The following is a 14744-nucleotide window of genomic DNA, read 5'->3' on the forward strand; positions in this document are numbered from 1 at the left end:
CACAGAAATACCAAGAGAAAACACATGCGTCACAAGCAAGTGTCGAAGGGGGATTATATTTATTATAATATATGCAACATCACACAGAAATGTTGAGGCCGCAGGCAAAATCTGAATGCGCGAAACCAGCTGTACCCGACAGGCAGCAACATGAAATGAAACACAGTGAATCACTTTCTCACCAATGACAGCATTCGCTATGGTGATTTTCAGCCACATTCTGTCTCTTATCTCCAACCCTGAATCAGGCAACTGCATCACCTTCACTATCGTGCCCATGTCTGTCTTAGCTGCTGAGAGGGACAAGTCATCAAACTCTGAAAAATGAAAGAGAGCAAACGATACTCACTACAAAGAGAGGAGAAAACCACTGTCTTTCCATGACTGTTTCTAGCTGTTCATATAAGATGAGGGAGAGTTGTCAATGTCATTTACTGAGAGAGGTCTTCAAAGAATCTGATTAGTGCACTACACAAAGATAAAGTCATTTAGAAGTGAGTTCAGAAGTGCTCTTGGTCGTGTCCACACTATTTAGTGAACAGGAGAATCACTGTAAGCACCACAGCCATCCAGCCTACCATAATGAGGATACGGCCCAGTCAGAGCTGTAGTGTGGGAGATCCAAGCAGCAGGATCTATGGGTCGCACAGGCTCAGCTACAGAAGAGCAAAACATTATTATTAAATCACAGTGTCTCTCGGTGAAGTCTATAATGACAGTTTAGGTAGAGGTACGATGGAGGGGAAAAGTGCTCTGTCTTACCTCTGGGGATGGTAAAGTAGCTACGTGGAGATGGATCCCAGCACTTAGCCACTGTTAAACTAATTGGACTATAGAGGAAAATAGAAGATAATGAATTCTGTCACTACACTCATAGTATTGCTCACAAAGTTCACTGACAGGCTATATTCCTTCATCAGACAGTGCATCCTCACCCAGGTTTGGAAACAATCTCTCGGAGGATCCTTACGGCATCGTCATTACTCATGTTCTCAAAGTTCACATCATTTACCTGCCGAAGATCAGTAACAAGTAAATTACACATCAAGAGCTGTACTTAATAGTCATACCTTTCCCAACTGTAGAGAAAAGGACAACCATTAGACAGGGTATCCCTTGTAGTCTTGTAAAATCGTGTGTCGTGAATCCACTACACAGCTGTTTCCTGTATAGTCAGATCCTTTTTTTCAATCATAAATACAACTAATCAGACAAATGACTAATCAGAGAAATGAGTGAAATGATGCGTGTATATAAGTTTAAGGTATACAGTGTGTGTTTGCATGGAATTCTTACTCAACAGAATTTTTCTCTGTGAACAATCAAGTCAGTGATCTGTAACTATAACTAAAGCCTCTCTGCAGTAATATGCTCTGGCCCCAACCCAATCTGGCGAGGCGATGTAGCTTACAGCAGGTTATGGTCGCTGAACTGCTGGATGTCCAGGTGGTGTTCTGACAACAATGTGGGCTTTATAGACAATTGGAATAGTTTTGAGGGCAAGGCTGGCCTCTTAGGGCGGGGCGGTGTCCATCCCACTCGGGAAGGTGCTGCTCTCATTTCTTGTAACATAGTGCATAGTCTCAGAACAGTTAGTCTGTGACAATCCAGAGCCAAGGCCAGGGAGCAGGCAAGCAGGCTAAACCGACCGTCTGCTAGCTGCACAGAGTCGTCACCCAAGTTAAACTATATTGAGACTGTGTCTGTTCCCCGACCTATACGAAAATGTAGAAACACTCAGAGAATTTGTTCTAGTAACCTAATTAACATAGATTTAAATCATACTGAATGTACCGCCAGCACCTTCAATCTAAGGCTAGGACTGTTAAATATTAGATCTCTTACACCTAAAGCGCTCATTGTCAATGAAATTGTTACTGATCAGGAGTTTAATGTACTGTGTTTAACAGAAACGTGGATCAAACCAAATGAGTATGTCGCATTAAATGAAGCTAGTCCTCCCGGATACAGTTATATACACCAGCCTCGTCTAACTAGCAGAGGAGGAGGCGTTGCAGTTATTTATAATGATAACCTAGGCATCATACAAAAACCTCTACATAAATTCAATGCGTTTGAAGTTCTTTATACAAACATAACATATGTAGCCACAAAAAATAAGTCTACCCAGTCTATCACACTAATTATTATCTATAGACCCCCTGGGCCGTACTCTGAATTCCTCTGTCAATTCACAGATTTTATCTCAAACCTCGTTATTTCTTTAGACAAAGCTCTAATTGTCGGAGACTTTAACATTCATTTTGATAACCCAAAGGATCCTCTGAGAACAGCGTTCGTGTCCATTCTAGATTCAGTAGGGATTAATCAGACGGTCATAGGGCCCACTCATAATGGTGGCCACACCCTCGATCTTATACTAACACTCAGATTAAATGTAGGAAGTATAGTCACATTCCCACAATCTGAAGCTATCTCAGATCGTTATCTTATCTCATTCAAAATGTTTCTTAGTAATAATATATGCACCTCGCCACGCTATCATAATAAACGTACATTTACGCCAGCTACTACGCAGAACTTTATCAATAATCTCCCAGAGTTATCAACCTTGATTGGAACACTGTCACACCCCACAGAACTTGACCAGGCAACTGAATCTTTAGAGTTAACATTCCGCAACACCTTAGATAATGTGGCCCCACGTAAAAGGAAAATTATCAGAGAGGAAAAACGAGCTCCCTGGTATAATGAGCACACACGCGCCTTAAAACTTACCACTCGAAAATTAGAACATAAATGGCGCCAAACTAAATTGGTAGTATTCCAGTTAGCATGAAAGGAGAGCCTCCTGAGCTATAGAAAAGCTCTTAGTGCCGCTAGATCAATGTATCTTTCCACCCTAATAGAAGACAACAAAAATAATCCTAGATTTTTATTTAATATCGTATCAAAACTAACTGGAAATAAGAGCACCTCGGAAACAAGCACACCATCAATATTCAGTGGCGACGCATTCATGAATTTTTTCAACAGCAAAATTGAAAATATCAGGCAAACAATCCAGGCTATAAATTTTAAACCAGATAATTTGATCACTAACACTGCAGATAACAATATAACTATATCAGATCAGCGATTAGAATGTTTTACTCCCCTTCAAGTGACCGAATTAACCTCACTAATTTCTTCACCAAAATCACCAACTTGTGTACTAGATCCCTTACCTACGTTTCCTCAAGCAGATACTACCAGTAGTCATCGAACCGCTTCTAAAAATAATCAATTCCTCCCTTAGCACTGGCTACGTACCTAAATCTTTTAAACTAGCAGTTATCAAGCCCCTAATTAAAAAACCTGACCTTGACCCCTGTTCGTTGTCCAACTACAGGCCAATATCTAACCTCCCCTTTATCTCCAAGATCCTAGAAAAGGCTGTAGCACAGCAGTTATGCTCATACTTACATAAGAATAACACATGAAATGTATCAGTCAGGATTTAGGCCTCATCACAGCAAAGAGATAGCACCGGTTAAAGTTGCAAATGACCTATTACTGGCCTCTGATCAGGGTTGTGTCTCCTTGCTTGTGTTGCTTGACCTCAGTGCAGCCTTTGACACCATTGATCATACCATTCTCCTTGATAGACTAGAAAATGTTGTTGGAGTTACGGGGACCGCCCTCTTATGGCTTAGGTCCTACTTGACTGATCGTTATCAGTTTGTTGATGTAAATGGTGACTTCTCTGCACATACTGAGGAAAAGTTTGGAGTCCCACAAGGTTCTGTTTTAGGCCCACTGCTTTTCTCTCTAGGTAATATTATTCGTAAACACGGTATTAGCTTCCACTGCTATGCTGATGACACACAGTTGTATGTCTCAGCGAAGTCAGATGAGAGACACTAGCTTAACAACATTGAGGAATGTCTAAAGGATATTAGGCACTGGATTTTTACTAACTTCCTCACACTTAACTCTGAAAAAACAGAAGTACTTGTACTAGGATCACATGCAGCTAGGAGTAAGCTTTCCGATCACATAGTTACTCTGGATGGCCTTTCTCTTTCATGAGGTGCGGCAGTAAAAGACCTTGGTGTAATTATTGACCCCAGTCTTTCATTTGAAGTTCATGTAGATAATATTACCAGGATAACCTTCTTTCATCTTAGAAATATTAACAGGATAAGAAATGCATTGTCATTTCAAGATGTTGAAAAACTGGTTCATGCTTTCATTACCTCTAGGTTAGACTATTGTAATGCCTTACTGTCTGGATGTTCTAATAGGTGTATAAATAAGCTACAGTTAGTTCAGAATGCAGCAGCCAGAGTTCTTACTAGAACCAAAAGATATGATCACATCACCCCTACTTATCCACACTGCACTGGCTCCCAGTCAAATCTCGTATTGATTATAAAATCTTACTATTAACCTATAGAGCACTAAATGGTCTTGCGCCACAGTCCCTGCGTGAACTCCTGGTCTTTTATGATCCACCACGCCTACTTAGATCAAAAGGTGCAGGCTATTTGTTGGTACCTCAAGTTGTGATGGCTACAGCAGGGGGCAGAGCCTTCTCTTACAGAGCCCCACAGTTATGGAACTGCCTCCCAATTAATGTTCGAGACTCGGACACAGTCTCTATGTTTAAGTCAAGGCTGGAAACTTATCTGTTTAGCTAAGCCTTATGCTAACAGCTCTTTACTAGGCAAAGGAGCAGATCTGGAGGGTTCTCGGGCACAGAATGTTTGGTGAACTGGGATATTTGGATGCTGTTGCCCCCCCACTCTAACATGTTCACTCAGGTTTGTTGACGGTGGAGTGGGTGGCCGCCTTGTGTCCCAGAGTGCCATCATGTCCGTACTACCTTCTAGCTCTCCCTTTTAACTATGGTGTACTAGCTAGTCTTGCTGTAGTCTCTGCCTGCACTCGGCACACGATGTATATTTTCCCTTAACCATTATGTGGAAATGAACATCTAACAATGTGTGTGTCTCTCTCTCTCTCTCTCTCTCTTTCTTTCTCACTCTCTCTCTCTGTCGAGCAACACATACTACTCCTGAGATACCAGTGATCCTGACTCCTCCCGCTCTGTGGACCAATCCATCCTGGTGTTATCATCTTTCGTCCCCCTGTCAGCCTCCTGTCTGCATCGCCATCCCCTTTGTTCATGCTCCAATTTACTTTCAGTTGTAACTGCCCACATGGTCGGCACCTATTGCACACCTGTCTGGCCAAGGAGGGGTCTCCTCTCTCTGTGGTCCTTCTCAAGATTTCTCCCATTTTCCCATTTCCCTTTTGGGTTTTTGGAGAGTTTTTTCTTGCCCGCCATGAGGATTAAGTCAGGGGGTGCCGTCCTGTTTCGATTTGACTGTTGTGGCCTGTAAAGCCCTTTGAGACTGTAAACAGTGATATTGGGCTCTAAATAAACTTGAACTTGAACTTGATCTCTAGGGTGGTAAGAAAATCCATGGGCTCTACTTTTTCTTTCTTTAATCATTTATTACAGCGGGGTTGGCTGAGTGCGCGGACAGATTGAAGTCTTGCTGGGGCTTTCTCAGCCACAATGCAAACATGAAATCAAAACATTGTATGACAGGAAGGAAAAGGAGAGGAGGCAAAACAACATTTATAACACAGCAACGAAGAAAAACTCACTCCTCACACACTCTAAAGGTTACAAAAAAATGTCCTTTAAAGAGAACTTCTGTGAAATATCTACTTCTATCTTTCTAGCTTCTGTTATTTTTATATTTAAGTAGTTCCCTTTTCATTTCCAAGGCATTTTAGAGAACAGAAACTACACTTTTGAATACAATGACAAAGCAAACAGTGGGGACAAATGTATCTTGAATATAGACACATGTGGTAAGGAAAGGCCTTTGTGGACAAGAGCAGGGAAAGCCCTTTTGTGATGTAAATTCTTTGCACAAAGGCCCAGTGCCGCAGAAGACCATCACTACCCACACAGTAACATAAACATGTAAATAAACATACATCTTGGTGCTTTGTATACCTGTAAAAGCATATCTCCAGGCTCTATCCTGCCATCAGCTGCCACTGCTCCACCTTTCATGATGGAGCCAATGTAGATTCCTCCATCACCACGGTCATTGCTTTGGCCCACTATACTGATACCCAGGAAGTTGTACTTCTCTGTGGTTGTGTGTGTGAGTATGTGTGTGTGTGTTTGTGTGAGAGAGAGAGAGGGAAAGAGAGAGAGTCCTTTCTCAGTAAATTATTTTGACATAGAGTGTCACTGTTCCACAGTTCACTGAGCTAAGGCCTGACACTTGTAGAGCTAGAGAGCAGAGTGAACTTTAGGAACATAATTTTAAGAAATTGCAGCTACAAGCATAATGTTTATCTTGAGATAAATGGAAAACAGAGGAAATGAGAGATAAAACGGAAGGGTAAAAAAGGGATAAAACACCACTTACCCATGTTGAGAGTAACAGTAATGATGTTGAGGCTCATGGTGGAGTCTGTGATACTACTGAAGGAAGATGACTGCCAACAGAATAACACAGAGCACACATATGAGCTCTCAGAGAGCACACACATGCACATACACACACACACACACACACGCACACACACACACACACACACACAAACAGGATAGTCCAAACACACTCCCCACGGCAGAAGGAAAACAAAAACACACACACTCACCCATGGAAACACATGCCCCTCTACATTTTAGATACACTCACTCATAGAATTGTTCACATGCACACACACATCTGCACATGTTAGATACACTCACTCACAGAAATGTACACACACACACATACACACACACTCACACAAAAACACCCTTCCACGTTTTAAACAACCCCTGACAAGTCATAAAATACATGCACATGAGAGCTCTGTTGCAGAAAACCTACCCTATCCATTTTAGTGACTTTTTGTCTCCTACGCCGGCGTTTGTGTCTTCGCATGAGTTGGGATGAGGAGCTCTGCTCTGTGGAGCTGCTGAGTCTATCATAAGCAGCAATCAAACAGAAAAAAGACAACATCAGAGTCTCCATGGCTACTGCTCAAAATCTCTCTTCAATGTCTCAGAATCAATGAGGAAATGTCTCCAAATTAAAAATGACCCCTCATGCTCTTACTTTGAGACAACTCTATCCATGAGATGTATTCCACTGATCGTGAGTGCGTAATTTCAAGGTGCCAACATTAATTTAAAAACAGCTTCTACAGCTACAAAGTAGCTTATATATGAATGAGTGACGTAATACTGAAGTCTTTCATAGCCCTCCTATCAGGTGACTTAGCCACATACTTCCCAAAACATTTGGACAAATGATTCCTGATAACTCTGTATGGGCAAAAGTGCTCTTCTTCCCTGTGATGTCAACATACAGAACCACCGTCGACATGTAGCATTTCACTTCAGTTAAGCAGCACCGTGAGAGCAAGAAACTAACCTGCTAGCATCCTCATCTTCCTCACTATCAATAAAGGAGCTGGACTCCAGCTCGCTGCTCATCATAGACGCGCTTTCATAGCCCACGACCGTGTCACGGGCTGGCCGCTCTGATTTGGAGTGACCGTTCACTCGAGGAACTGAAAAGAACCGCAGAGGAATCACAGGTGAGATACATACCCACAAATGGATAATCATGTTATTGTTCTAGTCAGATAGCACAAATACAAAGGCAGAATAATAAAGCACAGTGTACCAAACACAGCAGAAACACCAAAAACTTGACAAGGTTAAGATTTTACAATTAAACTAAAGATTTGGTAGACCAGTGATGGTGTGAAAACACAAAACACTCCAAGAAACAAAAAAGAGAGAATTCCTTAAATTAAGCCCAGACTTCACAAGGACACAAAATCCTGTCCATAGGGCTATTTCCATGTGGGCGCATCATCATGGTTTTAAACGTGAAACATGTAAGAGAATCCGTGTATGAAACCTGCACTTAAAATCCCTGGAAACATTTTGAATGGAGAGTAATCTTCTCTTAAGTCCATTTTAAAAGCTTTTTAAGTCAAGACACTTTGAAATGGTATCTCTCAGGAAACAATGCTCCATGACTCCTGTTAGCACTGTGCTACAGCAGGGCTGAGGCATACGTACAATGCTGGGGTTGGGGCTGCTTTTCTGGGTGACATCGCAAAGGCTGGAAAGGTCGGGCTGGCTGTCTGAGACGCTGTTGAGCCTCAGTATGTGATCTCCAGGAACGACCAAAGCACTCCGAAAAAGTACGAGTACCCATTCTTTTCCTTGTCCCCTGTAGCCCGCTAACCAAAACACACTCAGACATGTAAACACACCCACACATATACAGTAACCCTGACAAGCGACAAAAATCTAATGATTCAAAATCTGAACCTGGTAATCTCAGCCTGCTGTTGCCCTGCCATTGGTACAAAGGATTTATATCAAGTACTGTGTGTGGTCTGACCAGACATTGTCACATGGTCCATGGTCTTATCACCCATTGATAAAGAGGACACAAACAGGCCTTCTAAAAGGTGGAGATATACGCCAGTTTGTCTAAACCTCTCAATGCAGTCATACAAACTCTTAAAGACAGCAGTGTCCTAGGTAAAGAATTGGAAGACGACTGGTTTCTGAAAATGGCTTTCGTTATTACTATCCATGCTTTCCTCCAACACACTGTATTCAGCTGTCTCCATTTTTTAACTGTTGCAAAGATAATAATGGGAAGGAAAAGGTGAGGCAGATCCAGTTAGTGTTTCACAAAGCATTAAGACAAGGACATATGGCTTTCACTGTAGCAATTGGAGCTTGTACTTCAGAATGTTTGCTTATTATGAAGAGTACTAGCGCTCCTTAACAGACAAAAATGAAATGGCTATTTTAAATAGCAAAAACACAGTCTAAATTTGCAACAGTAAAGTTGTTGTGGAGGATAAAATGTGCTCGTGGAGAATGTTTAACTGAAAACCGTCCACATTCGACGAAACCTACTCGCATTCTTTACTGCATAGTCACAAATGAGCGCACGGAAAAACTTGCGCACCAAAGTTCAGCTTTTGTTCCCTTTGCAAAAACAGTATGAGCCTGACTCAAGGGATTAAAATAGCACTGAGTCCGGTCATGTAATTTATCAGTTCTATGGGGAAGATTAGCGCGAGAAATGACTGTCTAGCGACATCGTCTCGATCAACACTTTTGTACAGAAATTCAAGGGAATGCACTGAACAGTACAGTAAAAAAAACCTAGATTTTAAAAAGGTATCAGACGATTCAACCGTTCTAGTTAAATGTTTGTGGATCGAAACATATATGGCAATAGACCGATGTTATCTCTTCCTACAATGACAGTGCAATGCGTTTTCCTTACCTTCGCTTCAGCGGACAGCGATATCACAACCCCACGGTATGCTACTCAGAGCATCAACAAATTCATAATTCACGTTCACACACACACTTAGCCCAAACTGTGCAGGAACACCGTTATATTGTCTGTCACAAACATGTCCACACTTAGGTTTATAGTGGAGAAGACCACCTGAAAACTTGCACTGGGATGCCCTGAATTTGAACGAAGGCGTGACTATGGGACATTCAATCAAACACCGCACAGGTGCAGCATTCGCCACTGGAACTGATTTACGACTTTAAGTTTGCCTACAGCAATGGGCAAAATACCCGCAATTTCAGTTCCTATACACTAACACAGCATCCGAATTTTAAGCCCTTTATTCGGATGCTGAGGAAAAACAATAGTTATAATGAAACAAATAAAGTCGACATCTAACCAGTCATTTACAAGGTGTGAAAATATGGACCCAAAATTTATTCAAAGCGATTTTAATCTCGAAGGTTTAAGACCCATAATTAGTAGCCTACAATACATCGTTCTCTCGGTCAACGCGTTTAAATCAAACAGAAGGCAAAAGATATGTCGAATCTGAAATCTATATTTAAATGTGTATCTTGTCTTGACCGGAGGCCAAAACAGACACTAAAATGAAGAGAACAAGTCATTTTAAGGGTACAGTCAAGGTTCATCGGTACGCTTGATAAAATGCCTCAGAGGAGCAACCGGAGATAAGACGCGCTTTTCTCTCTCTTAACGGCTCAGCATGGCTAATAGATTATCGCCTCGGGCCTGGAAACAGATCCTCTCTCATTCGCACTTGCTACCCGTGGGCCTCACACCTGTCCAGTCTCAAACATTAACCAGGCCTGAATTATTCATACATTCACACAGATGAGAGGGCAAAACTGTGCTAGCTTTACTCCAATGAACTCTCCTATTCAACAACAAGCTCCACTTACGACGAAGGTCAAATTCAGCTCAGTAGCTTCAAATCAAATCAAATCCTGTTTCAGTTAGACAAGTAGTGCTCTCTATCTCTTTAATTTAATCAGTGTGGATTTGTGGGCAGGCTGGAGTTCCTTTATTGACGTGAATATTTGCGAGGGAGAGCTCAGGGATCTGACACAGATCTCATCCGTTCTATATCCTCTCAGGGGCAGCTTTACAGAAATTCTGCTCTGTCTTTCTGGGTTCTTACTCAGACCGGATGGATACTGGATAAATTAAGCACCAAAAAGACTATGCCTCTTAAATACACACACTCACACACACACACACAGACACAATTTCATAAAACCACTATCCATCTCCCTCACTGACACTAAATCTGTTGCTGTTAATGAAGCCAGTGTAATTAATGAATGTCTCACTAATGAGGCGCAAACAGCAGGAAGAATGAAGCAAAAGATCAAAGAATTATTGTCTTATCTAAAACTGTGTTACGGGTGGCAGAGTGGGTCCTTTAATGAGGGTTACACAGTATAGAAAAGCACTTGCTATGAACATGAACTAACTGGGTGAGAAAAACATGTATGTAGGATATATGATACTGCAAGGAAAGTTTGAAAGAAAAGCATGCTTGTCTGACAACACTTAGCTGAGACAGCATAGATAATACAAACTACAGCTGGACGTTACTCACTTCTTACTAATCAAGCCAAACTCAGCTTGGAAAAAGAGACATCCTTTCTTTTCACATGAGAGGAAAGCTGAGTGGTCAAGAGCACTCAGTGGTTTTTGCTGATGGGAATTTCCTTGACCTTACAACCATACTGACCTTACGACCATATGTGTTACACTGGTATAAAATTACCATGAGTCATCAAGGAAATAAGAAACAAACATACAACAAACATCAATGAAAACATCTATAACTGAATCATGAGAAAAACAAATACAAAAATGAAAAATCAAGAGGACTTCCTGAGTTTCAAAGAGAAATACATCATTACATTGTAGAGCATTCTCATGTACCGCCTCTCTCATAACAATGCAGGACTTGAGATATCGCAGCCTTAAAAACGTCAGATGGATAATCTGCCACAACCACAAAAGCAAACCCCAATTAGGAAATGAGAAAAGCACCACTGTATGAAAGAAACCCCTTTAGGCTCTCTAGGTCACATGTTAAAACCATTTTGGACTATTGATTCATTAACTTACTGCCTTTGCTTTTAGTTTTTTTTTTTTTAATAACTATGCATAGTTTCTGGAATGCGTCAGTGTTCTGCCTGCCTTGCAATATCGACAGCTAGACAAAAAAAAAAAAACACTCTCCAACCTGCTCTCCAACCTCCCCCTCAAATTTTGTTTCAAAAAAATTTCCATTGATTCCACGGTATGTACATTTAAACCTGTATGAAGACACACAATATGTGTTTGTGTTTGGATGTCTGCGCGTTCATTATAAACTCACACTCAGTCTCTCGTGCCCTTCTGCGGGCGCGTTCTCGCTCTCTCTCTCTACGCTGGCTAAGGAGAGACTCTGTACCCGTTTCTGTGTCCAAACCATCCCGACTGTTTACAGCATTGGCACTGCAACACAAACACACACAAAACATGTCCATTAATGCAGAGTCATAATCCAAAACTCTCATAGACCACAATCACGCTGTTAGAAACCTGTACGAGTGAGTCTCAAATTTTCACTGCATTCACTTTCACTTCTCATTGCCAAAATGTTAGTTCTCATCGTTAGAGGGTGTATATGATATATGACTGTGCATTTTTACCACTTGACATTAATGATCGCCAAACTTTAGAGAGTTCTGTTTGATGAAGCCCCCTAAAAGCCCTGATGGTGCCTGTGGTGAGGTTGAGAAAGGTTAGACTAGTTCTGCAGGTGTGGGGTATGGACCACAGGGCCTGAGAAAGTAAGATGGGGTGTATGGGGTAGGAGAGTGGTATCTATGGATATGCTCTGGGGCTGGATATTTGATCAGAGCTGGTGGAATGCTCTTGCCTCAGGCAACACAGAAACCTGAAGCTGGTGAGAACCCAGCTTTGTCTCTCTGACTGACGATACACCTCCACAAACGTACACACAGACACACAAACACGCACACACACACACACACACACACACACACACACACACACACACACACACACACACACACATACACACACAGAGTTATACACAGATACACATTCAAAGTCAAGGCCTGTGTTGAAAACATATTGTATAAGAATTGTGTTTAAAAAGTACACATCTGTCTAGAAAGTCCAACAAAGTTTCTCAAGGAAAAAAAAGCAAAAAAAAAAAAAAAAAAAAAAATCTGAAATTACAGTTGACCGAATGTCTCTCACAGTTTACAGAACTTCTCCTACAACCCCTCAAAAGTGAACTCTATCTCCACTGTGTTTACTCCATGTCTGCTTCTTTTGAAAATCAGTTCCTCAGAAGGTAAACTATGCTGCAGTGAGGAACTATTTGTAATTTCAGGTCAAGCCAATTTTGCTGTATTTCTGGTATTTGTTTTGTTTCGTTTTTGTTGTTGCAGTTAAAGTTTAAGAATTCCAGAGCGGTATTTTCAGAAATATGGATGGAGGGGTTCCAGCAATAATTTTATGAGTCAAGAGAGGAAGGACTGTTGATCAATGAGAAAGAGAAAGAATAAAAGGGATTTGACTAACCATGTCAATGGTGGCTGAAAACAAGTCTACTGTGAGTTGTTTTACTAAATCAAAGGTTTTTTTTTTTTGCATTGTCAGCATTTACATGACTGATGAGACAGTCTTTGATTGTGAGTCATCTGTCTTCATCATTTCAGATTTCCCCCTCTCCTAAAATCTTCTCTCCAGCGGTGGAAACCAACAAGACCGCATGCTTTTGTTGTAGCGCAGCGCTATGACAACTGATTCATCTACTGTTTAATTAGTCTTTCCGGGGCTTTGAGGACCAGGCATACTGTTGGCCATAATGCGCAGTCCAGCAGATGTCTGCAGGACAGGAGTTCAGAAACAGCTCTACGGCATAAAGAAGTGTGCTCATGTCTCCCTCTTCTGACAGGAAACTGACATTTCGCTTTACACTTCACATATGACATTTAACGTTTAACGCTGTGTGACGTGCGTGAGAACCCCTCTCCTATTCATTTCCATAAAAGTCACACACACACAATGGCGGCCTATGACGCATGTCAGTGAGCAGAAGCTAACGCCACATCATGTATTTCTTGGCGTTTATTCTACATAGTAAAGGGCAGTTTTCAGTTTACCCAACATATATTTGTACATTTAAACATTTTCCTTTTCCTTAAACAATTATTGCTTAGCAACCATCATGTTAGTAAACAATGTCACTCATAATTAGTTCGCAAAGAGGTCACTTTAAACCACAAAGTGTTCTGTGTTCACAGTAGTGGTAACAGTTTTTGCACTGGTTGTTAACAAAAGACTTGTTTGGATTGTGTGGCGCTAACTCCTTCATGTAATTTTGGGCACCATGCACGAAAGCTTTGAAACACAATAATGAGGCCATGAAAATTTAAATTCATTACATTCAAACTTTCAAAGTGGATGAGGCGTGCAAAGAGCGGCTGATCATTGAGATTGAGAAATAGATATATGGCTAGGTTCACACTGTCAGTCCAAATCCGATTTTTTGCCTATCCGATCAGAATCCGATCTTCCTGACTGACTGTTCACATTATATATTGCAAGTGATCAGATCTGATCTGTGCGTCCGGGTGGCTATCCTCATTTTTGGTCTTATCCGAAAGTGGAGGATAATGAAATGGGTTTTGCTTATTTACAACATGGCAACGTGGAGTCGCGGTGCATAATGAGACAGTGTCAGAGACGGAGGAGGCTTGCCGGTTTATTTCGTGCAGCCGTCACCGCCCGTATCATTGTCCAGTGACCTACAACCGCTCATCAATGGCTCCCTCTGCTACAAAACTGGTGTGTTTCCTGTATGTGTGATGTGCACGTCACCTTTACGTGGCGTCAAAAGTCACAAACATAAAAAGAAAACACCTGAAATCCGGATTTGCAAAAATGCAATTTGAATCAGTTTTCAAATCACATACGAATGTGGTTTGAAACAGATTTGTAAAAATCGGATCTCATGTGATTTTTGGCTGTTCAGACTTGCTGATTGGATTCCAATTGGATATGCACATAAATCCGATTTGGACTGACAGTGTGAACATAGCCTATGACTCCCAGTCAAACATTTGAAAATATAATGAGAAGGAGGGCATTTCATAGCGTGAAACAGCCCAGCTAATTGGTTCCACAGGTGAGGAATAATGCTAAAGGGATATATTTAAATTCAGGTCAGCAGCATTGTGTTGCTATCATGATGTTGACGTTATAAAAGCACAATAGCAAACATTAAATACACGACTGCACCGATCCATTCTGAAATTAATCTGAATACAGTTATAGGCCCATAAACCTAATTTTTAAAACATAAAATTTGAACTCAGAGTTAAAGTTTTAACAATGTTTAGATACTGATCA

The 14744-nt window shown here is 41.2% G+C and overlaps 1 protein-coding gene across 2 annotated transcripts in view; it reads right to left on the bottom strand.

Moving 5' to 3' along the window:
• Positions 1-14744, bottom strand: part of dvl1a (dishevelled segment polarity protein 1a) — a 30265-nt gene that overhangs the window by 5666 nt on the left and 9855 nt on the right. Inside the window, exons 4-12 of one of the 2 annotated variants that reach the window (XM_030767094.1) lie at positions 11692-11810; positions 7401-7539; positions 6855-6948; positions 6402-6471; positions 5978-6117; positions 936-1012; positions 763-830; positions 579-656; positions 183-317 (exon numbers count right to left, since the gene is read on the bottom strand). In XM_030767094.1, coding sequence (XP_030622954.1) covers positions 183-317; positions 579-656; positions 763-830; positions 936-1012; positions 5978-6117; positions 6402-6471; positions 6855-6948; positions 7401-7539; positions 11692-11810 — 920 coding nt within the window. Of the gene's footprint in view, positions 1-182; positions 345-560; positions 657-762; positions 831-935; positions 1013-5977; positions 6118-6401; positions 6472-6854; positions 6949-7400; positions 7540-11691; positions 11811-14744 lie in introns of both variants that reach the window. The other variant, XM_030767093.1, reaches the window with a different exon arrangement.

The sequence above is a fragment of the Chanos chanos genome, chromosome 3 (genome assembly GCF_902362185.1).
Source record: "Chanos chanos chromosome 3, fChaCha1.1, whole genome shotgun sequence".
Taxonomy (NCBI): domain Eukaryota; kingdom Metazoa; phylum Chordata; class Actinopteri; order Gonorynchiformes; family Chanidae; genus Chanos; species Chanos chanos.